The sequence below is a fragment of the Petaurus breviceps genome, unplaced genomic scaffold, assembly GCF_028583685.1.
Source record: "Petaurus breviceps papuanus isolate PSGF00001 unplaced genomic scaffold, PetGlider_PUasm1.0 77, whole genome shotgun sequence".
Classification (NCBI taxonomy): Eukaryota; Metazoa; Chordata; class Mammalia; order Diprotodontia; family Petauridae; genus Petaurus; species Petaurus breviceps.
The window spans coordinates 8478999-8502633 of record NW_027186492.1 but is presented as its reverse complement, the minus strand read 5'-3'; the positions used below and the strand labels follow the sequence as shown (position 1 = coordinate 8502633).

The 23635-nt window shown below is 40.2% G+C and overlaps 1 protein-coding gene across 2 annotated transcripts in view; it reads right to left on the bottom strand.

Annotated features, from left to right (window-relative positions):
• SLC28A2 (solute carrier family 28 member 2) overlaps positions 1–23635 on the bottom strand; it is a 59980-nt gene that overhangs the window by 5418 nt on the left and 30927 nt on the right. For both annotated transcript variants that reach the window (XM_069105947.1, XM_069105948.1), the window contains 11 exons: positions 22378–22491; positions 21435–21512; positions 20862–20942; positions 20267–20347; positions 13989–14114; positions 13175–13305; positions 12546–12714; positions 11976–12173; positions 10809–10890; positions 9253–9351; positions 8903–9017 (listed from right to left, as the gene is read on the bottom strand). In XM_069105947.1, coding sequence (XP_068962048.1) covers positions 8903–9017; positions 9253–9351; positions 10809–10890; positions 11976–12173; positions 12546–12714; positions 13175–13305; positions 13989–14114; positions 20267–20347; positions 20862–20942; positions 21435–21512; positions 22378–22491 — 1274 coding nt within the window. The remainder of the gene's footprint in view (positions 1–8902; positions 9018–9252; positions 9352–10808; positions 10891–11975; positions 12174–12545; positions 12715–13174; positions 13306–13988; positions 14115–20266; positions 20348–20861; positions 20943–21434; positions 21513–22377; positions 22492–23635) is intronic.

The following is a 23635-nucleotide window of genomic DNA, read 5'->3' as shown; positions in this document are numbered from 1 at the left end:
TCTATTCTCTACTTTAATCCTGTCCCTTTTCAAAAGTGGGTGCTTCCAACTTTCCTCCCTGCCCCCAGCCTGCCCTCCCTTCCATCATCCCCCCTCTCATCCCCTTCCCCCCTACTCTCCTGTAGGGTGAGCTACCCTATTTAGCATGTATGTCATTCCTTCCCTGAGCCAAATTCAATGAGAATAAGGTTTTGCCTTTTTGCCTTCCTGTTCTTCCCCTCCGTTATAACTATTTTCCCTTGCCTCTTCTATATGAGATAGTTTACCCCATTCTGTCTCTCCCCATCTCCTCTCATTATATTCCTCTCTCACCTCTTAATTTCACCTTTTAAGTATCATCCCTTCCTATTCAATTGGTCAAATTGGTCCTGTGCCCTCTATCGATGTATACCTGTAAACATATATATACATATTCACATATGTATTTATATGCCCATATCCCTCCTATATAGACATATATATTTTTTTCTATTCCCTTCAACTATTTTCATACTGAGAAAAGTTTCATCAGTTACAATTATCATTTTTCCATGTAGGAATGTAAATAGTTTAACTTTGATAAGTTCCTTATGATTTCTTTTCCCTGTTTATCTTCTCATGCTTCTCTTGCTTCTTGTATCTGAATGTCAAATTTCCTATTCAACTCTGGTTTTTTCATCAAGAATACTTGAAAGTCCTCTATGAATGACCACATTTTCCCCTGAAACATGATACTCAGTTTTTCTGGGTAGGTGATTCTTGGTTTTAATCCCAGCTCCTTTGACCTCTGGAATATCATATTCCAAGCCCTTTGATCCCTCAATGTAGAAGCTGCCAGCTCCTGTGTTATCCTGATTGTGTTTCCACAGTATTCAAATTGTTTCTTCCTGGCTGCTTGTAATATTCTCTTCTTGATCTGGGAATTTTGGAACAGGGCTATAATGTTCCTAGAAGTTTTCTTTTGGGGATCTTTTTCAGGAGGTGATCAATGGATTCTTTCAACATCTATTTTGCCTTCTGGTTCTAAAACATCAGGGCAGTTTTCCTTGAGAATTTCTTGGAGGATGATTTCTAGGTTCTTTCTTTGATCATGGCTTTCAGGTAGTCCAATAATTTTTTAAATTATCTCTCCTGGATCTATTTTCGAGGTCAATGGTTTTTCCCATGAGATATTTCACATTGCCTTCTATTCTTTCATTTGTTTGGATCTGTTTAACACCATCTTGATTTTTCATAAAGTCACTAGCTTCCATTTGCTCCAATCTAATTCTTGAAGAATGATTCTCCTCAGTGAGCTTTTGAGATTCTTTTTCCATCTGGCAAATTTGGCTTTTTAAAGCATTCTTCTCCTCATTGCCTTTTTGAGCCTTTTTTGCCATTTGAGTTAGTCTATTTTTTAAGGTGTGATTTTCCTCAGTCAGGCTGTTGACTCTCATTTCATAATTTTCTTGCATTGTTCTCATTTCTTTTCCCAATTTTTCCTCCACTTCTCTTATATGCTTATTAAGGTCCTCTATGGCCTGTAACCAGCTCGCATTTTTCTTTGAAGCTTTTGGTGCAGGAGTTCTGACTTCACTGTCTTCCTCCTGTTCCATGCTTTGATCCTTTTTGTCACCAAAATAGGAGTGTAAATTGGGTGCCCTGTTTATTTTGTTTCCTTTGCCTGCTTATGTCACTACTAAGTAACTTGACCCTTGGGCTTTTTGCCACAGTAGGATTCTGCCACCAGACAGGGGAGCTTCGTACAAAATGCTGGGGTTTTCTCAGCTGCTGAAGGTATTAGTTGGGTGCCCTCTCTGAAGCCTCCACATGCTCTGGCAAGCTGGTCACACACCCCAGGACCTCCACCCTAGACCTCAATCCAGATCAAAGAAGGTTAAAGCAAGAGCGATTACCCCTCAAACTGGTCGCTTGGTCTGCCTACACTCTGTAGGCCAGGAGCTGAAGCTGCCATGTGGAGGTGGCTGTGCAGCCAGGGCTCCTCAGCAGCTTCTTGCCCTGGGGGCAAAAGCCTACACACTCCCAACTACTGGATCCCAAAGTCCACACTGCACTGACCTCTCACTTTGTCCTTAGCATCTATGTGTTGATAATTCTGGAAACCGCTATTGCTGCTGGTGATCTGAAGTCCCTCCAGCCAGTGGTTGGTCAGGCTCACCCTGGTGCTAAAACCTCTGGCTCGTGTGGGGCTGGGTTCAGCTCCCAGAGCGCTGCACTGGCCAATTCCTGCTGGCCTGCTGGACTGTCCTCAGCAGGAGGTTCATTTCTCTGTGTCATTTTGTAGGTTCTATATCTCCAAAGTTTGTTCAGAGTCCCCTTTTTACATGAATTTTATATGAATTGGGGGAGGTGGAAGCCGAAACCATGGAAGTCCTGTTTCTACTCTGCCATCTTGACTCTGCCCCTGGATCTCCTTTTCTAGGTGGTTGACTTTCTTTTCATAATCTTCGCAGGTTTTTAAAAATTGTTTCTCTTTAAAAAAAATACCTCGGGGTGGCTAGGTGGTGCAGTGAATAGAGTTCTGACCCTGGAGTCAGGAGGACCTGAGTTCAAATCCAGCCTCAGACACTTAACACAAAAATAACTAGCCATGTGACCTTGGGCAAGTCACTTAACCCCATTGCCCTCCAAAAAGCAAAAAAAAAAAATTGCCTCAATCTCTCTCATTTGGTTTTTGAGGTCTTGTTTAAGTTCTTCTATAAATTCTTTTTGAGAAGGTGACCAACTGACATTTCTCTTTGGAGTAGGAGAGACATTTTTTGCTTCAATATCCTCCTCTGAAGATGAACCCTCAGTCTTCTCTATTCCCTTAATAACTTTCTATGATTGGGTTCTTTCTCCTTTGCTGATCATTTAAAAAAATTATAGCATCTTGTTATTGTAATCATCTTTAGTCCTGGGGTATGGGAATGGTGTCTTTGGTCTCAGATCCTCCTTCAGTCCTCCCTTCTGACCTGGACCCAAAACCAAGAACTCTGCCCTCTTGTAAGTGCCCACAGCCAGTGGTGTTCCACCCCACTGCTTCCGCACTCACTGGGTGTGTGCTGATTATTTTTCACCCATGCCAACTTTTAGGCAGCACAGCTGGGTCTGGCATTCCTTATCAACAGAGGTTCCCTCAATCTTCCCCTGCACAGATGCCCACCTCCCCACAATGTCCAGGAGGTAAAAATTTCTTTGGCCAATTACCTTCTAACCCAGCTAGCCTTGGGGTTTACTGCTTACTGTTTCAGTGGAACTATCCTGGATGTATGTAAACTTCACAGGGACCAAACCTCGGATCTTCTCCCATAGTCTCAGGAGGATCACTGTTCTGCCCTACTCTTCTTTATTTTTACCTCTCTATGTTTACCCTGAGGCACTATTTAGTCTTATTTGTGGAGGAAATCTGGAGACCTTGGAATTTTCTGACCTACTCCACCATCTTCCCAGAATCCTCTCTGATTCCAAAGTTCTCAAGAGAGACCTTGAACGTATCAGTTCTTCTGACCTTCATGTTAGACCTTCATTGCCTTGTGTGAGTTCCTCATAAAATAGTCTTTTAGGCAAATACATTCAGGTGATATAACCAGCCCATCAGAATTGCACTTTCTGCAGTAGAGTTCAAATAACTGGCAGCTCAGCTTAAGAAAGGACCTCAAGGTTTAGGACCTTATCTTACTAGGTGATCTTCAGAATCTTCCTAAGAAAATTAATATGGAAGTAATTCAGTCTCCTCGCATGGCACTGATAGACTGACTGTCCAGGTTTCGCAGGTATAAAACAACAAGATCACCACAAAGGCTCTGTGAATCTTCATTTTGGTAGGCATCCTAATATCTCTTCTCTCCCACACTTTCCTTCTGAGTCTCCCAAACACTGTTACTGGCAATATGTGCATCAACTTCATCATCTGTGTGGACATACCTAGAAAGCATACTGCCAAGATAATGAACTTATCCATAGCATTCAAAATTTATCCATTTACTGTAACCGATGGTTCCATGAATGAATGGTGTAGTGTTGACTGGTGGACAACCTCTGTTTTCTTGGTGTTGTAAGGCCCCAACTAACACAAGAAGCAATCAATCCACATTCTGTTGCATCTCAGCCTCAGAGGCTGCATTGAGTGCACAATCATCTGTGAACAAAAAGTCACACACCAACTCTCCCTCCACTTTAGTTTTGGCTTGTAGCCTTTTCAAGTTAAATAATTTACCATCAATGCAGTAGTTGACCTTGATGCTGTTTTTGTCCTTGTTGAAGGTGTCAGACAACATCACCGAAAACATCAAATGGCAAATCTGATCATGGCAACAAGCACACAGCCCTGTTTCATTCTACTGGTGACTAAGAAAGCACAAGAGCATTGTCTATAATCCAGAACCTGGGCGAGCATGCTGTCATGAAACTGATGTACAATACTGAAGAACTTGTCCACTCAGCCATTTCTTCCCTGATCTTCCACAAGCTCTCACATCTGACAGAATCAAAAGCTTTGGTCAGAACAACATTGTGCACAGACCTCTGTTCTATTCCTGGCATTTCTCCTGAAGTTGTTAGGCAGCAAGCACCAAATCAACCATTCCTCAGCCTTTTCTGCAGTCACACTGACTCTCAGGTAGATCACCATTCTCCAGGTGAAGTATCATCTTATTAAGGAGGACTCTGGCAAGAATTTAGCTAAAATAGCTAAGAGAGAGACTCACCTGTAATTGTCACAGGACAACCTGTTTCCTTTTCCTTTATATAGATGAACAATAGAATTATCCTTGAACTCCTGGGCAATAACCTTGTCTTGCCATATAACCCAGAAGATTTCAGTCAGCTTTTATAGTAGCAGTAGACTCCCTGCTATGTAAATCTCAGCTGCAATAGAATCAGCACCAGGAGCTTTGCTACATCAGAGGAGCCTAATGGCATTCAAAACCTCTTCTTCAGTTGGAAGTTCAGTTAGAGAGGGATTGATTTCAACACGAGGTAAATGGTCAATGGCTATATCAGTGGTTGATGATGTCTGTTGAGAATGCCATGGAAGTGTCCTTAACAGTGTGACTCCATCAGCTCTGAGTAACTGAGATACACCACAGGTCTTTGACCCATAAGTAGCCTTCAGGGCACCATAAAAGTACTTTGGATTGTTACTATCAATTTTAAACTGAATTTCACCTGCCTTCTTACTGAACCAAGAATCCTGCAATTCTCTAAGCTTTGCTTGCACTTTACTTTTGATGGAGTTAAATGCTGCCTTCTTAGAGACAGATGAACTATCCTGCTAGTAAATCCTGTGGAGTTCACATTTTTCATTTAGCAACTTCTGAATTTCCCCCATCATTTTTGTCAAATGAATCTTGATGTTTGTGAGTGTTTTGGTACAGGTGAGCAAATGCAGTGCTGTATATCACATCTCTAAAAGCTGCCTGCTCCTTTTTCTGCTCCAGTTACCAACTATGTGTTGGTTCAGCTCCCTCCAAGTTAGGAACAAACTGTTCACACTTGGAGAAGTGCTCTAATATGTTGACATTAAGTTTTCTTGAGGTCTTGCTTTTGTTGAATGAGAATGTTTAGCTTGGAATGGATGTCTGTGATCAGTCCAGTACTGTGCACCACACACCATCTTCATTACTCTCACATCTTGTTCCTTCTCCTTACAATTATATTGTCAATTAAATGCCATGCCAATGCTGTGAGGGTGCACCTAGGAAGTTTTATTGTGTTTAGTAAACAGAAGACAACGTTGGTGTTGAGAAGGTCATGAGACACACAAGTCTTCAGTAGTAACTGACCATTACTGTTGCTGTTTCTGACTCCATCCTTCCCAAGGACTCACTGCTGTGTCTGATAATCTGTTCCTATTCTGGTGTAAAAGTCACCCAGAATTATAAACTTTTCTTCTTTTGGCACATTGATGATGATGGTCTCCAGTTCTTCATCAAATCTTTCTTTGACCTCATCAGGATTCATCATGGTATGCATATGCACTGATGATGGAGATGGAGTGCTTTCCTGAAAGTAGCAATCACAGGTGTCGTGAGTCTGTCATTCACACTTTTGAGAGGAATACAAGCTTGTTGACTTGATTATTTTTGATTTCAAAACCTACACCAGCCTCATGGTGTTCCCCATCACTTCAGTCACTCCAGAAAAATGTTTGTTTAGCTCTGACTTCAGTAACCTGGCCTTCGTTTTCCAGGCTTGTCTCACTCAGGGCTGCTATTTGGATGTGATACCAGCTGAGTTTTCTCATAATAAAAGCTATTCATCTTTCAGATCTACTGGATTTCTTGTTGTCCATAAGCATGTGCATGTTCCACCTACTGATGGTGAGTGGAATAATCTCTGCCAAATTTTCTTTACTTTTTTGTGTTTCTACAGTCCAGGATAGGATCCTCACCTACTGAAGTAAGCAGGCCAGGATTCATTTAGTTAGCCTTTAAGGCATCTTTTCTAGCCCCTTCCTCATAATAGAAGGTGAGTAGTGCAGTGCTAAAAAAAAAAGATGATTAGAAACTCAGGGGGCTGCCAAATCTCACTGCAGCTTCAGTCCAGTGTGAAGATGACCCTATGGCCTGAGTCACCTTTGTGCATGGCTGTGACAATAGCTCCCAGTGTATCTGTACCTGCTACTTCATTACTTGCCCATTGCCATAAGACTTCAAAGTAGGTAAAAATGGTAAAATAGTATGGGTTATGCCTTTTGACTCGTGCATAAATTGGATTTAAGTGAGGCAGAGTTGCATAAAATTGTCAGTCTCACTTTCTTCCAGAGTCATCAAAGTTTAGTGGCAAAAAAGTCAAGATGACTGGTGATGGTTCAGGATACAGTGGATGATCTTGGCATCTTCTATGTCCAACCAAGGTCTAAGCACTCCACAAGTGCCTGCTTCTCCTGCTTCATGGCCCTTTGGAACAAATTTTTCTTATCCACTCATTTTCCAGGGAAGTCTTCACATGCTTGGGGTTAGACACCCTTCTAACTCATTGATAGATTTAAGGCCCATCAGATTCCCTCAACCTGGTTTAGCCCCTCTGCCTAGATCGTTTTTGTAACTGCTGTACATGCTACAGCTTCTTAGAGCTACAGGTGAGAGCTGGGTGACAGGTAGGCACCAAAGGTGGAAAACAACTCTGAAAATACTAAGCAGCCCTCATACCAGAAGTACTAATCTTCTTGAATACCCATACACCCCTTTTTTGTTCACGCAAGTAGTAAATGACAGACCCAGAACCAGAACACACGTTCTGGAAACTGGGACAATAAGCAAAGAAGATATATGGAGCAAAGCAGAGGCCAAAAATATTAGCCACATTCATTGGGAAAAACAAAAAAATAAACAAATGCAAAAAGAACTGTGACTTGCAGAGGTTTTGCAAACCCTTTTTAACTTCATAAAGACACAAGGGAAGGGAACCTTTACAAAGTTGTTCCATTGGAAATGCAACCTTTCTCCATGATGTTTCCAAGTGCTTAGTCTGCACTGAAAGAGAATGCATTCAGAGATGGATGAGGGTCTATGAGTATTCCTGGGTATACATTTGTGTTTTGCATATATCTTTGACAGAGATGATGAAGCTTCCTAGTTAAAAGTTCTTAGCTAGCTAATAAATCTTTGAAAACAGGGATTCTGGGTCCATCAGTTATTTGTCCTGTTTTCTCTGGCCTCCTGTATCTAATAGCTCTGCTTGATTTTGGCATTACTCATTGGACACACAACCTTCTTTCCCCTTGGGTGACAAAGGAAGGAGAATCAGGCTCAAGGAGTAGTGTAAATCAGCGAGGCAGGGATCTGTGTTTTGTTCTACTTCCAAATCACTCCCAGGATACAGGCTCTAGGTACAATGTCAATAGAGCCTTGGGTGAGCAAAAAAGAACAGGGGAAAAATACTTCATTTGGATGTTGTTCATCAGTGAGAATTTAACTCAAAACAAAGTCATCTGCCTGCCTATTTTACTTTTGGAGTGATCTTTATGACTTGGGGATTTTTAATCTTAGTTGTATCATGGACATTGTAACACTGTAGGAGCCTTGGAAATCTATCTCCTTTCTTGGAATAATGTTTTTAAATACATAAATTTCAATACATAGGAATACAAAGAAAACCAATTACATCAAAATTACTATAAAAATAAAAATTCATAGAGCCCAGGTTAAGAAATTCTGCTTTTTTTAAAAAAAGAAAGAAATGCTGTTTTTACTAGATTACCATAACAAACTATGACAACATGTAAGATTAGCAGTCTATGCAGCTTAGAAGTCTGCCTTTGACAACTGTAGAAGGTATTTTGGTGAAAACCCATCATGGGACTCAAGGACCAACTTCCATTAATATCTTGGTATAGATCTTGCTTCTTTTTTCTCTTTTGGAGGGCAATTGGGGTTAAGTGACTTGATCAAGGTCACACAGCTATTTGTTGTGTTAAGTGTCTAAGGCTGAATCTGAACCCAGGTCCTCCTTACTCCAGGGCCGTTGCTCTATTCACTGCGCCACCTAGCTGCCCCTAGATCTTGCTTCTTAAACCTAACCTATGTTCATGTATTTCCAGTCTTACTACTCCTTGAGATTAATGGATTACATAAATGTAATATAATACTTCTCTGCATCCTAAAACAACCTTTTTCAAGCTTCATGGAATATCCCTTTCTTATGGGAAGAGAGGTGGGTGAACTTGACTATATAATCTTCAACCATGATGTCCCCCTTCCCCTCACCTTTACCACTCATGACCAAAAAGTCAAGCTCTAACATCCTTTTCCTTTTACCTACCTATCCACAATTACAATCAATTCCTTCCTACTTCCTTGCTACATAAGAACAATACTCTTTCCATTCCACATGGTACTCAGATTATATACACTGCTTCCATGGTTAGTACCTGACCCCTGCCACAAAGAGGCTCCTTTGAAGGAGATGCAGAAGGAGCCAGGAATCACAGGGTCCTCACCTCTGGAAGAGTTCTCTGCAGCACACATAGATCTCATAGCTAGGGCTGGTGAAATTTGCTGAGTCCAGGAAAGTGGCACAATTGGCCTCAGCCCCCCTGGGGACATAGAGGATTCCTGGATAAAGGAGATAAAAATATCAGAGATGAAGCAGGCCCTAAACATGGTCCTGAGGCTTCTCCTTCCTTTGGAATATGAACTCAGAACCCTGGAAAATATCCTTTATCCTACAGGATTGGGATGCATTCTCTCTACCAAGATGCTTGGATAATTAGACAGAATCAATCATTCTTGGATATGTCCCACTCCAAACCAAAAAGTAGCTATGAGAAAAGTTGACAGAGACACCTACCTGCCACACAGGCGTTGACCAGGGATACACAGGCCCCTGTCAAGAGGGCCCTTGTTACCAGTTTGGCAAAGTCACTCTTCCGTTCGGGTGCCATTGAAGCTTCAGGGAATGGGAGAGGAAAGGAATTTAGTATTCCAGAAAATCAATCAACTATGAGCCCCCACTGACAATAATTCAAAAGAATAAAATATATGCATCAAAACCATCTTTATCTCCTACCACCCTCACCATTAAGAGGCCAGATATAAAAGTGACCCAGAGTGGTTCCATGAGTGGCTATGTATCTGCTCTAAGTGATTACTGGTCTGGAAACCTCCAGATGTGAAATGTATCAAGATGCAAAAGTTTTCAGGCAGGACTGGCTGATCTAGTTAATTCCAGGGTCAGCCTATACAAAGACCAAGCCTTAGCAATGGTACCTTAATTGTTCCAACATCCCAAGAGTCCTATGGATCAAGCATGATTTGGGGTTGCTCCAGATTGGAACAAACCCCCTGGACCTTTCCCAGTCAGAATTTCCAAGGTTTGGCCAGAGTCAGATTAACCTCTGGAGAGAGAGGAATAAGGCCCCATTCATTCAGTCCTGATCGTAATGTATTTGTCTTCCTCTCAGAGGCTGTCTCACATTTAATCAATAACTAGCTTTCAGAATTAGTGCAAGGCAAAGGAGTACTGACCAGGAGGGGACTGGGAGGAAAAGATGCATTGAAAAGAAATGATGCAATCTCTAATGAACACAACTCAATAAGCAGCCAGATCAATAAAGCTAATGATTCTGTCCCTGAAAATAAACGAGGTAAAAATGGATAGGTAGTTTTCCTTCCATGTGCCTTTGACACAGATTCTCAGTGAACTTGTGCTCAGATAGGAATAGCCATGGCTGCACTCTAAACACAGAAAGCACTTTAGCTGTCAGATCACAAATAAAGCAGGCAAATTTGCATGCAATTAGCATTTTACTTATTAAGTGTCAAAGATATTAATGTCACTATAATACTTTTCATTATAGATCAGAATTTATTATAAGGCAGATCTATCTTAGAACCAATCTATCTAAAGGAAAATGGTTACTCAAGAATGGGGGAAGGGGGAATTCAGGAGGGGTGAATCCCTTTTAATTTAAAAGCATCTCATCCACAACATGATGGTGAATCTAGACCAAAGGAGTCAAACTCAAATAGAAGTGGGGGCTATTAATCCTTACACCATGGTTCCTGCAAGCAGCATATTGACTTAGTTTTAAAAATATATTATCATCTATATTTTATGATATTTTTATTTATTTTGTTAACTATTTCCCAGTTACATTTTAATCTGGTCCAGAATTCATGTGACTTTTGACTCCATGTTGACATCTCTGAAGATAAACAGAAATCTCCCCTGCCCATTTTTCTCTCCCCTTAATTAACTACTGCTCTGGTATTTCCAACTGGGTGGGTCTATCCTAGCTCCAATTTCTCTGCCTAGGTGTAACTGGCTCTCTAGTATCAGGGTTGTAAATGACAATACTTTCAGTGTCCTGCCTTCAAGACACACAGAGATTTTCTATAACTCACTTAAGCCTCCTAAAGTGATCCCCATCGAACTGAGATTAGCAAATCCACATAGTGAAAAAGTTGTGATGATTTCTGCTCTCACCTGGAAGAAAAAAGGACTTTAGATACATGTTTAAGAACGTGTGTATGTATATACAATTTGTGTATGTATTAGGTAAACATACACAGGTCATCTAATGGTGCATGTATATATGTATATACATACATATAGTCTGTATATGTGGCATATACAAACTGCCTATATACATATATACATAGACACATGTGTGTCTTTATGGCCTAATGGATAGAGTACTAGGTCTGGAGTCAGGAAGACTTGAGTTCAAATCCAGTGTCAGACACTTATTAGTTGTGTGACCCTGGGCAAGTCACTTAACCTCTGTTTGCCTTTGTTTCTTCATCTGTAAAATAAGGATATTTAATAGCACCTAACTTGTGGTGAGGATCAAATGAGATAATGTTTGTAAAGCACAGTGTCTGGCACATAGTAGGTGCTATATAAATGTTAGCAACACACATATACATATACACTGATACTAGAGATGTTTGGGGAGAGGGAGAGAGAGAGAGACAGATAGAGAGAGACACAGAGAGATAGAGACAGAGAGAGACAGAGACAGAGATAGAGAAGAAAGAAATAAGGAAGGGGAAAAGAGAGAAGGAAGGGGGAGAGAGAGAGAAAGAAAGAAGGGAGGGAAAAAGAGGAGAGAGAAGCAGAGACAGGGATAGAGAGAGAGAGAATGAAAGGGAGAGGAAGGAAGGAGAAAAAGAGTGAGAGAAGGGAGAGAGAAAGACAGAGATCATTAAATTACAAATCAAGGAAACCCAAAAGAGTTAATTTAAGACTCTAAGTGAAGAATTACTCCTCTGAGCAGTCAACCACTCTATCAAGATCCAGTGCTAGACTGGAGAGGAAAAAATGATAAAAGATGAAGGAGAAACAATACAAGGCTCAAGGAAGTTAAAGAGCCTAAAACAGAAGGCTACTACTGGGTCTGCCTTGCTGGCCAAGCATAATCTTATGGTTTATTTCAGGGCTCATCCTAAGAGCCTGGAAGGGGGACCTGGACCCTGCTCCAGAATTTTCCACAGCAGTTTTGTTCTGTACATGGGTAGCTTTGGTTGAGACCGTATAGTGTTCCATATTTCTCTGGGTGTACCACTTACAGACATCCACTGCTTCTCACCCCCGACCCACTCCTCAATTCCAGAGAGACGCTTGTTCTGGTACTGAGACAACCGTTCATAGGCCACAAACTCATTCAGGAAGAACTTGATCCCCAGCATCTCAGCTACCATTGGACAGTCTTCCCAGTCCACACCCATCATGAAAACGATGGGACGTAGAATGTAGGAACAGATGACCTGAGAGAGAGAAAGAATGAGAATTTGAGTCTATCCAGGATAAGGAAAAATAAATGGCAAAGGCCAGGTAAGAATATCTATCCAAGTGACAAGTAGGTGGCACAGTGGATAGAGCACTGGCCCCTTGAGTCAAGAGAGCCTAAGTTCAAACCTGATCTCAGACACTTACTAGCTATGTGACCCTGGGTGAGTCACTTAACCCCAACTGCCTTCAAAAGAAAGAAAGAACATCTATCCCCTGTAGCCAGGACTCAATCTCTCCCATCCTTCCAATGTTCCCTTTAGGTTATATAGGATAAAGGGAACAGGCACAATATTGGTACCAGGCTGACCACATCCCAGGGAAATGATGGGTCATGTGACATACATTACCTGGAAGCTGAGTCCCTCTATGTTCACCATCTCCCCCAGCCAGGAAAGTGCAGCATTGATAAAGGCTAACACAGCCAAGAAGGCAATGAGGTTGGCAGCAATGTTAGCAATGAGTCCTATAGAATCTGCAGCGCCACTGCTGGCAGCTTCTAGAATATTCTTCTGATCACTGTGATTGCCATCAAAGATAACAGGTAAAAAAGAAAGAGGAGCTGTAGTTGTTCCAGTATTGGCAACTCTGTGTGTGTACATATGTGTCTGGGGGGGGTGGGGGTTGGGTTAACACTCAGGTCTCTAATTTGCTCCATGGAGGATGGGGGCACTCAGAGCCCTCCTCAGTGAAACTGACTCGGAACTAGTATCAGAAAAAAGTGTTACAGAACCAATCAATCAATCAACAAATATTTATGAAGCACCTTCTCTGTGATGCTGAGCTACAGAGAAAACAGGCCGGAGAACATGCCCAGGTTAGGGAAGGAAACAAAGGATTATTTGGATACAATGATGAGGATGGAGAGGGCAGACTCTTCTTACCATGGCCCCTCAGCTAGATAAAACATGAAACCTCATTCTACCGCTGTCTCCTGCCTCCCCACAATCTCCTGAGTGATATGTTTCACTGGACTCACCCACGGGGCAGTTTTACCCCTTCCTTATTCTTGAACTTGGATTCTTCCACTTCTGGGTAGACCAGCTTGGACAGGGCAAGAGCACAAGGAGCAGCCATCACAGAAGCAGAAACCAGGGATGCAGGATCAATCTAGAAGGTCAGATCTCAAGGTGAGTGCCTGATCAGAACCCAAGATTGCCTGCCAACTGGTGCCAAGGACTGCCCTGAGTGCCAGAGCATTCTGTTATCTACAAATAAACTGGACACAACCAAGAAACATGGCAGAAGGGAACACAGCACAATAATAATGACAATAATACTAACAAAGCAATAATAATAAGAGCTCACATTTATAAAACTTTTTAAGGTTTGGAAAGCACTTGCCTCCCCAAACCTTATGAGGTAGGTATTGAAGGTATTATTATACCCACTGTCCTAGAAATAGAAACAGTGGTATATTGAGAGGGGAGTATCTGGGATGACAAGAGGATAATCTCTTGTTCATGATTAGATGTTTGTTGGGTTATTATACTCAGGAGAAAGTCGAAGTTCTCCCAGCACATTAAGACTCAAATCTGAATTCCTAGTTTTGTAACACGTGTTCATTCCTGACTTCCTGCTAGCTGATTACTCTCACACAGGAATATCTTAGGACCTTGAAGCACTTTAGCTGAAGCTCCCTAGGTCCCAGGCCTACATTATAAATGAAAAGAGCAGGAGGAGCCCCCAAACCAGAAAAGATCCTTGAAGACTTTCTCTAGAGAATGGCTACTGCCTCTGTGAAAACAGTATGACACTCTGATTTACATAGGGGCTAAGAGATCAATGCCTACCCCAAAAGAGATGTAGGCTCCCAACACAGTGCCTGAAATGGTAGCAAAACCTCCAGTCATAACAGCATGGACTTCTGAGGATGTCATGTCTGGCAGGTATGGCCGAATCAGCAGAGGTGCTTCCGTCTGGAAAGAAGAAAAAGTCATTTGGGCTTGGAGAGACAAGTGGCTTCAAACACCATCATCTTCATTACTGTGCCCAAGGCACAGCCCAAGATTCAGGAGTGCATATTCTCCCAAGGAGGAATGTCTTTAAGGTTTATAAAGCACTTTCCTCCCAACTTCCCTATGAGGTAGGTATTCCAAGTATTACTATACCCACTGACTTAGAAACAGAAACAATGGTATATTGAGAGGGTAATATTTGGGATGAAAGGAGGAAAATCTCCTATTTATTTATTTATTTTTAATAGGTTTATTTATTAGGTTCTCCTTCATTGGCTTACTATACTGAGAAGATAAACAACACAGGAGAGTAAGGGAATATGGAGACACATGCAAATCTAGGAATCCCTTTACCCTTCTCTGAGCAGTCTCCTAGCTCTCTGTGTCTATCTCATTCATTGTAGCATTTAATCAGCATGATTTAGTAAAAAGAGCAAATAATTGGACTAAGAGTTTGAACCTTGTTTCAAATCCCCCTTTCACCATTTACTACCTGTGTGACCTGAGACAAGGCATTTAACCTCCTCAGACTTCAATCTGTAAAATAAGGGAGTGGCACCAGATAGCCCCTAAGGTACTTTCTACCTCTAAATCTATGATTCTATGAAACCATGATCTTATGCTGCCTTAGATTGCCAGGGGACACTCAGAGCCCTTCTCAGTGAAGCTGACTCTAAACAAGTATCAGAAATAACTGCTACAGGACCAATCAATCAGTCAACAAACATTTATTTCTATACTGCTAAGTTATAAGCTGCTAGATGAAGAGACTATTTTTCATATTTCTTTTGTGCCTTCTAAGCATACCACATCTAAAGACATACTAGGCACTTAATAAATGTTCACTGGATGTTGAAGGAATGGATGTAATATAGAACCTATACTCAAGGTCTATCTTATGATTAACTCAATGTCATTTGATGAGACACTACTCCTACTATCTAGTTATTGTCAGAAGCATGTGTTGAACACCAACTGTATACTGACATATCCTGGCATGTGGGAAAGAAAACACAGTTCCTATGATGAATGAAGCACATCAAAGATGATCATTAAATCCTTGTGAAAGAAAAGGAAGGACAAACAGAAAGAGGGAAGACCTAGTCATGAATTAGAAAGTTTGGACAAATATAAATGTTTGTAAATTAATAAATGAACATGGAAAAAAAAACTGATGAAAATCCACATATCCTTTTTGTTGTACATGAGAGAACTGGACTGAGGGTGGGTGGAAACTAAAATTAAACAGAGATATTCATGAATATAGGGACATGAAGACTGACAGAAAAACATGATTGAGGTCACAAAGAAGCCTGCTTCATCAATATCCCCTGTAAAAACAGCAATAGAAACACAAGAAAAAGAAAACAACCAGAATCTTCAAAATAAAATGTAAAACTCCACCAAAAAATTGATGAACCAAAGAAAAACTCTAACACAATGACAAAATACAGGGTGTCCTATAAGTTAAGTTCTCTTAAAATTAAAGCAGGCTTAAAACTTCTCTAAGACTTTTGGGATGTCCTGTATTATTAATTAAAAGAAACAGGCAAAAAGATCAAAAGAAAAATATATTGAAATACCATTGACAGGATGATCAGAAACAAAACTGGACTACAATAAGTAGGTAAAAGACACACTGAAGGAATTAGGGAAGAAATAGAATTAGTAAAAGAAAAAATTATGAAAAGAAATAAAGATAGGACTAGATGTAGCCAAGGAATGTCAGGACAAGACTGGATAGTTTAGAAGCATGCCTAGAGATTATGTATGTGAAAATAAAATTGCTGAAAAATTGCATTATTTTTACTAAAAGACAGACTAATAGGAGGAACAGAAAATAGAAAAAGCAAACCCTGAAAATCCCCAAGCTGGAAAAAAGATTTGAAAGCACTGCTGGAGAAGGTGATGGATCTGGAAAACGGATCAAGTAGAGAAAATTTAAGAATCACTTAACTCGGGGCAGCTAGATGGCACAATGAATAGAGCACCAGCCCTGGAGCCAGGAGGACCTGAGTTCAAATTCAGCCTCAGACACTTAATACTTACTAGCCATGTGACCTTGGGCAAGTCACTTAACCCCAATTGCCCTGCTTTCCCCTCTCCAAAAAAGCAAACAACAACAACAACAACAAGAATCACTGAACTCCATGGAAAATATGAAGAAGAAATGAATCTGACCATTATATTTCAGGAAGTTATATAAGAAAATGTTCAAAAAATGTAGAAACCTAGGTCAAGATTGAAAATAAATAAAATTCATAAGATATTAGTAAGGAAAAACCCATAATTAAATGCACTCTGGCATATCATTGCCAAGCTTCAAAACTACTACAATAAAGGAATAATCCTGCAAGCAATCAAGAAAAATGTCATCACATATAAAAAAATACCATTTTAAATTTCAAAAGGTTTTTCTATAAAATTAGCAAATAACAGAAGAAACTAACCTGTACTATGTAGAAAGCTAGAAAGCATTAGAATTCATACTAAAATCAATTTCCCAGCAAAGCTAAGCATTCTTTTTAAAAATTGAAAGATGTACAAATAAAAATCAAGGCCTATTTTGAACAATTCATTGAGAAAAATCCAACCTCAAAGAAATTATTGATCCGAAATTAGAAAGAGCATCCAAATCCTGAAATGAATTTTACAACAAAGGGCAGGACCTGGGCAATAAACAGATCATCAATCTAAGTGCTTTTATCTGTTAAGAAGGATTAGTTGTTATCTTAGGACACCTATCATAAAAAGATTTTTAAAAACAGATTTTTTTTAAAAGCCAGGAAGTAGCTTAGAGGCTTGTTTCCCCATAATATAAAGCAAATGCTTACCTATCTGAGCCAGGAAACCCAAGGGCAAAATCCAAGGTTGTTATGGAAGGAGATGAAAACAATGGTCAGAGAGCTTAGGCAGCATAGCAAAAAGCTTATAAGGCTATATTAGTATAACAGAACATATTGATAAGAAAAGACACTAAAGTCATGTTATTTTATAACAGTGATGGAGAAATTTTATAATTTTATTTTAAAATAAGATGTAGAAAATGACTTTAATTTTAAAACAATATCCATTTATAATAAAAAAAATTAAATTTTTTTTTTTTTTGCTTTTTAGAGGGCAATTGGGGTTAAGCGACTTGTCTAAGGTCACACGGCTAGTTTTTGTGTTAAGTGACTGAGGTCAAATTTGAACTTAGGTCCTCCTGACTCCAGGGCTGCTACTCTATTCACTGCGCCACCTAGCCACCCCTTTATTAAAAATTCTTAAAAGCATGAGAATGGAGTGATATTTTTCCCTTAACATAATTTAAAAATATTTATTTGAAACTAAGAATTGCATTATAGGCATTTTCCATTAAGAACAGAATGTCCGTCCACTCTCAGCCTTTGTACTTGCAGTATTTATTCAATACTTGGAAGGTTAAGCTGATTTCTTAAGAGTTAAACAAAAAAGGAGAATGATATCTTATTGAAAATAATAGCAATAATATATTATTATTATTTATATACTTTATATACTGCTTTAAGGTTTGCAAATACTGTCTCATTTGATACTCACATCAACCCTGGGAGGTAGATACTTATTATCCCCATAATACAGATGAACAAACTAAGACAAAGAGCAGTTAAGTGACTTGCCCAGGGTCACATAGCTAGAAGGTGTCTTCTTGACTTCAGGTCCAGCATTCTATCTACTGTCCCCACCTAGCCTGTCAATGAGAATGAATTAGTTGGGGCAGCCAGGTGGCTCAGTGAGTAAGAGCACCGGCTCCAGTGTCGGGATGACCTGGGGATCAAATCCGGGCTCAGATACTCAGCAGCACACCCAGAAATAACTGGCCGTGTAACCTTGAGCAAGTTACTTAACCCGGATTGCTTAAAAAAAAAAAAGAATGAATTAGTCAAGATTAGTAAGATCTACTTTTCTGTAGGTGTTGGGACTAGGAGTGATCTTTTATTTGAAAAACCAGAGTAACTCACTCAGGTCTGAACTGTTTCAAAGCCAAGATAAAAAACTGGTTAATCCAATGATTTCTACTACTTCCTTCAAAGTCTATGAGAGTTAGGCACAGAGTGCCTTTCTGTTCAAGGCAGAACTTCTTACAAAACCAGTCAGGAAGACAGTAGTATCCAGAGCCAAGGGAATCTCTTAAGACTGAATTTCTACACCCATTCTTTGAATCTATAACTGCCTATCTGAGAGAGACTTGAACCCTTGTATATTCTTATGCCTGTGCTACAGAAAAACTGGAATAATAGTGCGTAGCTATCATTAACTTTTTACTAAGGACTTTCAAGGGTACTCAAACCATAAACTACAGGAACTCCGAGCCCTATCTGGTACACTTAATCCTCAATATTTACAATTTAAGGGGTAGGTAGGTGGCATGGAGAATAAAGAATGGATCCTGGAGTCAGGAGGACTTGAGTTAAAATCTGGCCTAAGACACTTGATACACCCTACTAGCTGTGTGACCTTGGGCAAGTCACTTAACACTATTGCCTTGCCTTCCCCCCCCCTCCAAAAAATAAAAAAAAAAAACATTTACTGGGGCAGCCAGGTAGCACAGTGAGTAAGAGCACCGGCTCCAGTGTCGGGATGACCTGGGGATCAAATCTGGGCTCAGATACTTAGCACCACACCCAGAAATAACTGGCCATGTAACCTTGAGCAAGTTACTTAACCCCAATTGCTTTAAAAAAAAAACATTTACAATTTAACTTTTGCTACTTCAAGCATTTGGGTGATTTTTATCAGTAACTGAACTAGCTTCCAAGACTGTGTCACTCACAGTTTCCAAGCTTAAATGGCAGGTTGGCATGATCGGCCAGCTGGCTAGAGACATAGAGACTGCTGATCCCAACACTGACTGCAGCCTCAAGGTTCAACATGAACTCACCTCGGCTCTGCTGCCATACTCTGAAATCCTTAAGGATCTCAAAGAGCCCCTGAAGCAGACGTACCTAATGAATGATTTTAACTTGGTGAGTCCTTCACGATCTCCAGTGCCATCTACCAGCCATAAAAAATGGGAGGTCAGAGGTGATGTCGAGAACTGTGTCTTCTGACAGCAGTGACTAAATTCCCACCAACCTCTCCCTTGTTTTTTCAGAGGGTGTCCAAGTTAGATATAGATATACCGGTATAGCATACAATATAATGCCCTCATACTACCATCTGACACAGTGGAAGGTAAGATTCAGGTTTTGGTCTTAAGAATTTTATTGGCTGGACAGTATTTATGGTACTGTCGATTTTCCATTCGTTATACAAAAGTGAATATTGTCTGGAACCATTTTTTTTATTGAGATGTTAGCATAAAAGGTCACAGGAATTACTATAAGAAAAATGTTTGCATTTTTTTGTTGGGTTTTTTGGATAATTACCTCTTTGTGACCCCTTTTGGAGTTTTCTTGGCAAAGATACTAGAGTGGTTTGCCATATCCTTCTCCAGTTCATTTTGCAGATAAGGAAACTGAAGCAAAGAAAGTTAAGTGAGTTGCCCAAGGTCTCACAGCTTGTAAGTGTCGATTTGAACTCAGGTCCTTCTGACTCCAGGTCCAACACTCTATCTACCATCCCACCTAGCTGTCCCTGTTTTGCATGTTACCAATTTTATTTTGTGTATTACATTTTATACATGAAAAGTGCATATTATCAGAATTAATGTTTTGTTATTAAGAACTAACTAAATGCAGAAAAGTGTATTTTCAGCTATCTCTAGAGAAGATCACACTTTTTGGTGGTTACAAAAACCTAACGCCTTATTTCTCATAGGTTCAATGTATCATCATTCACGTTCTTAACTTTCATACCATTTTCTAGGAATGTTACCCCCATGAAAGTTGAGGATTAACTCTATTAATGGCAGATCAATATGGGGGCCAGTCTTTTCTTTCTTCCCATTATCCATCCCTCTGCCCCTGTGGCTAAAGATATAGAAATGATACCCAAGCCAGGAAGTGTTTGAGATTCCTGGGATAAAATGGAGCTCTATCAGTGGCCAAGGGATTCTCTAGCCATAATCCCTGAGGAAGTAAAGGGTCTGGCTGAAGCACATCAAACCAAACTATGACTATAAAGAGACCAAGAGGCTGTATGTTGCTTACCATACCCACAAAGATGTTCCCTGCCACACTCAAGGTCTCTGTGGCTGTGGTGCCCAGGGTAATTTGCAAAAGCCAGGCAATCTAGAAAGATTATAAATTATATGTAAAATAAATATAATATAAAGATTATAAATAGATCAGTCATACCTCTTCATTTCACAGATAAGGAAATTGGGGCCCAGAAAGGTCAAAGGTTGTTAATGAAAACTAAAAAAGATAACCCATGTAAACTACTTTTAAAACTTTTAAGTGCCATGATTGTGAGCTATTATTGAGGGTGTGTGATGGGGTGGGGAGGAGAGATTTGTTCAATTAAGATGAATCAGTCACTTTCTTTATTGGGAGTATCAAATGTTTCAAACAGAAAAAGTCAATTGAATAAAGTAACTTATTTCTTTTTAAAAATCAATTAAAAAGAACGGCCTAATTTACTCAAATTGGTGCCAATGCAATTCGGAAGCATACATCACCGAATTCTAGGTCAGCTATACTGTGCCCTAGACTTGGGTACTTAATATTATATTTCAGCCCTGAGACTCCATCTGTTTGAATTCCAAAGTTCACAATGAATGACCTGATTGGGAACAGAACCCACCTTCACAATCACCCATTGCATGAGTCCCAAGTAATAGAGGATAGACATCACACAACTGAAGAAGACGATGATTGGTAAAGACTAGAAGGAGAATGGCAAAAAGCATTTAGGAGAAGAGATGTGGCGTTTAGATCTCATTCCTACACTCTCACACTGATACCTCCCCTTCACTTACTTTACAATCCAGTCCAGTCAAACTAGCCAAATTGTTGTTCCCACTACATAGCATTCTATTGGCCTTTGCACAGGTTGACCCATCTCTTTGAATGCCTAGTTTCCCTCACAGGTTGTTATGTTTCTCCTTCATTTTCAAAGAGGACCATGGTATGAGGGAAATGATGACATGACTAGCAATTGACTTTGATATGAGTGAGGGAAAGTTATGCAAGGTCACCAGTCTCACTTTCTCTTCCAGAGCCATCTGGATCCAGTGACCAGATATTCATCATGATGACTGGAGATGACCCAGGATGCAATGGGAGACCCTGGCCCTTATAAAGAGCCACATATTCTGGCTCAGCCTCTATCCACCTACTCCCCACATCCACCCACAAAGACAGGTGGCACAAAGACCTGAAAGGCAAAAACATCATTGATGAGAGCATCCCCAAAGACGAAACTGGAACCAGCCACTGTATAATTGAGGAAAATCTAAAGGGAAAAAAAACAAGGCAAAGATGAGGCAAAAGATTAATTATACTCATCATTCAAGTCTGCTTATGCTCACAGGCTACACAATTGGGAGGTCCTATTGAGGTGATTCAAAGCAGAACCTAGTCAAGGCCTGTGAAAATGCTAACATTTTTCCGTATTATGCACACACCATATAAAACATCGCTGCTGGACTTCCTTGTGATGGGGTCACATCTGAGACTGTTAAGAGTCTGGTATATGGTCAGCTGCCTTTCAAGGATATGTCCAGTGATTTATCAGTCTGATGTTGTGGACTCATGCTCTCTGGCCAGAATACAGATGTTGCAAGTCACCTGACTATCTACCAAGTACAGTGGGCTTTCCTTTCTAGCCTCTGCATATGGGAAGATTTTCAGGGCCTTTGGTGAAGCATAAGGTTCCTTGGCAGAACAATCCACACTGATACAGTAAAATAGATGCCATTGACTGCTAAGTGGTCCTGCCATTTCTAGATCTGAGCCAATAAACTCTATCCTTGGCATAGGGAAGTAGTGAAAAAACACTCCCTATCTTGACTTTCCTGATCAGGATTGTTTGGTGTGTTTTTTGGTTGTTGTGAAGTGGGTGTGTTGGGATATCTAACCAAAAATGTTGGCTCTTGCTCCACCATCTTGACTCTGCCTGCCTCCTTGTCTGTCTCATGGCCTTATTCATACTTCATTTGCAATCTCCTTATGTATTTGTATTATATGTATAAACTCCTCCCCTGAGATCTTTCCCTAGTACTCAGGAAAGGATCTTAATTTCCCTTCCTCCCTTCTCCCAAACCTTCTCTTTCCAGGATCCTGAAGCAGAATAGAACCTAGAGCCCAGCTTCCCATACCTGAATCTGCTCACCAAGCCACTGAAATGCAGCAAATCCAGGATCAGTTCGGATGACCAAGATGCCCAGAGCAAATTCCAGCATAAGACCCCAAAACACAGCCCTCCAGGATACCTGGGTGTAAGAAGAGGTAGCTAGATGTCACAGTGAGTAGAGATGGGACTTGGAGTCAGGAAGAGTATAAATCTTTTCTGAGATACTTATTAGCTATATGACCCTGGGCAATACCTCCCTGTCTCAGTCTCCCCATCTATAAAATGGAGATAATAATAGCACCTACCTTACAGAGTGGTTGTCAGGATCAAGAGAATGTGGGAGCCTTAGCTACTTTAATCAGTATAATTATCAAAGACAATTCCAAAGAAAAATGCTATCTATAGCCAAAGGAAGAACCAAAATTCTGACTGCAGATTGAAGCATAATTTTTTTCACTCACTTTATTTTTCTTGCTTTTTTTTTCCAACATGGTTAATATGAAAATGTTTTGCATGACTTCATATGTATAATTGATACCATATTTCTTACCTTGGCAATGGGTGGGGAAAGGGCAGCAGGGAGGGAGATAATTGGAAGCTCAATATTTTTTAAAAATTAATGTTAATGTATAATTATTTTTAAAACATATATAAAGTTCTTTTCAAACCTTAAAGCACTATATAAATTTTTTTCCCCATATTACCTAGGTCCCTCTTCCAGAATCACAGAATGTGAGAGCTGGAGAGGACTCCAACAGGAATCTAGTCTAACTCATACACAAAAGGAATCTTCACTACAACATACCCAACAGTGGTCATGCTGCCTCTACCTGAGGACTTCCAAAGAAGGGAAACCCATTACCGTTTAAGGGAGCCCATCATACCTGTATCTCATTTCAAATGTCATAGCTGACCCATTTACTGGAGGCAACCTGAGATTTTAGGTACAGGCCTGAGGGACCTCTAGCAGACTAATGCCATGTAGAAAAAGCACTGGGGTAACTAACCTGAATAATTTTGGAAATAATGGTAAATGGTTCGGTGACACCCATCCAGAGCCTCTGGACCCCTTGGAACTATTATTTGAGCTTGAATTGGGGCCATACCAGAACCAGGCTTTCTAAGAGACTATAGCACAACTTTGAAAAGTTTGCATAATAAAATTACACTTCTGATATTTCACAAGTACGCTCCAATTGTACTTTCAGATAATCACTATGAAAATCTGCTGTCCTTCAGGAATCTAGCCAGAAAGATTCTGCTTATGCCATATACTTTTTTTT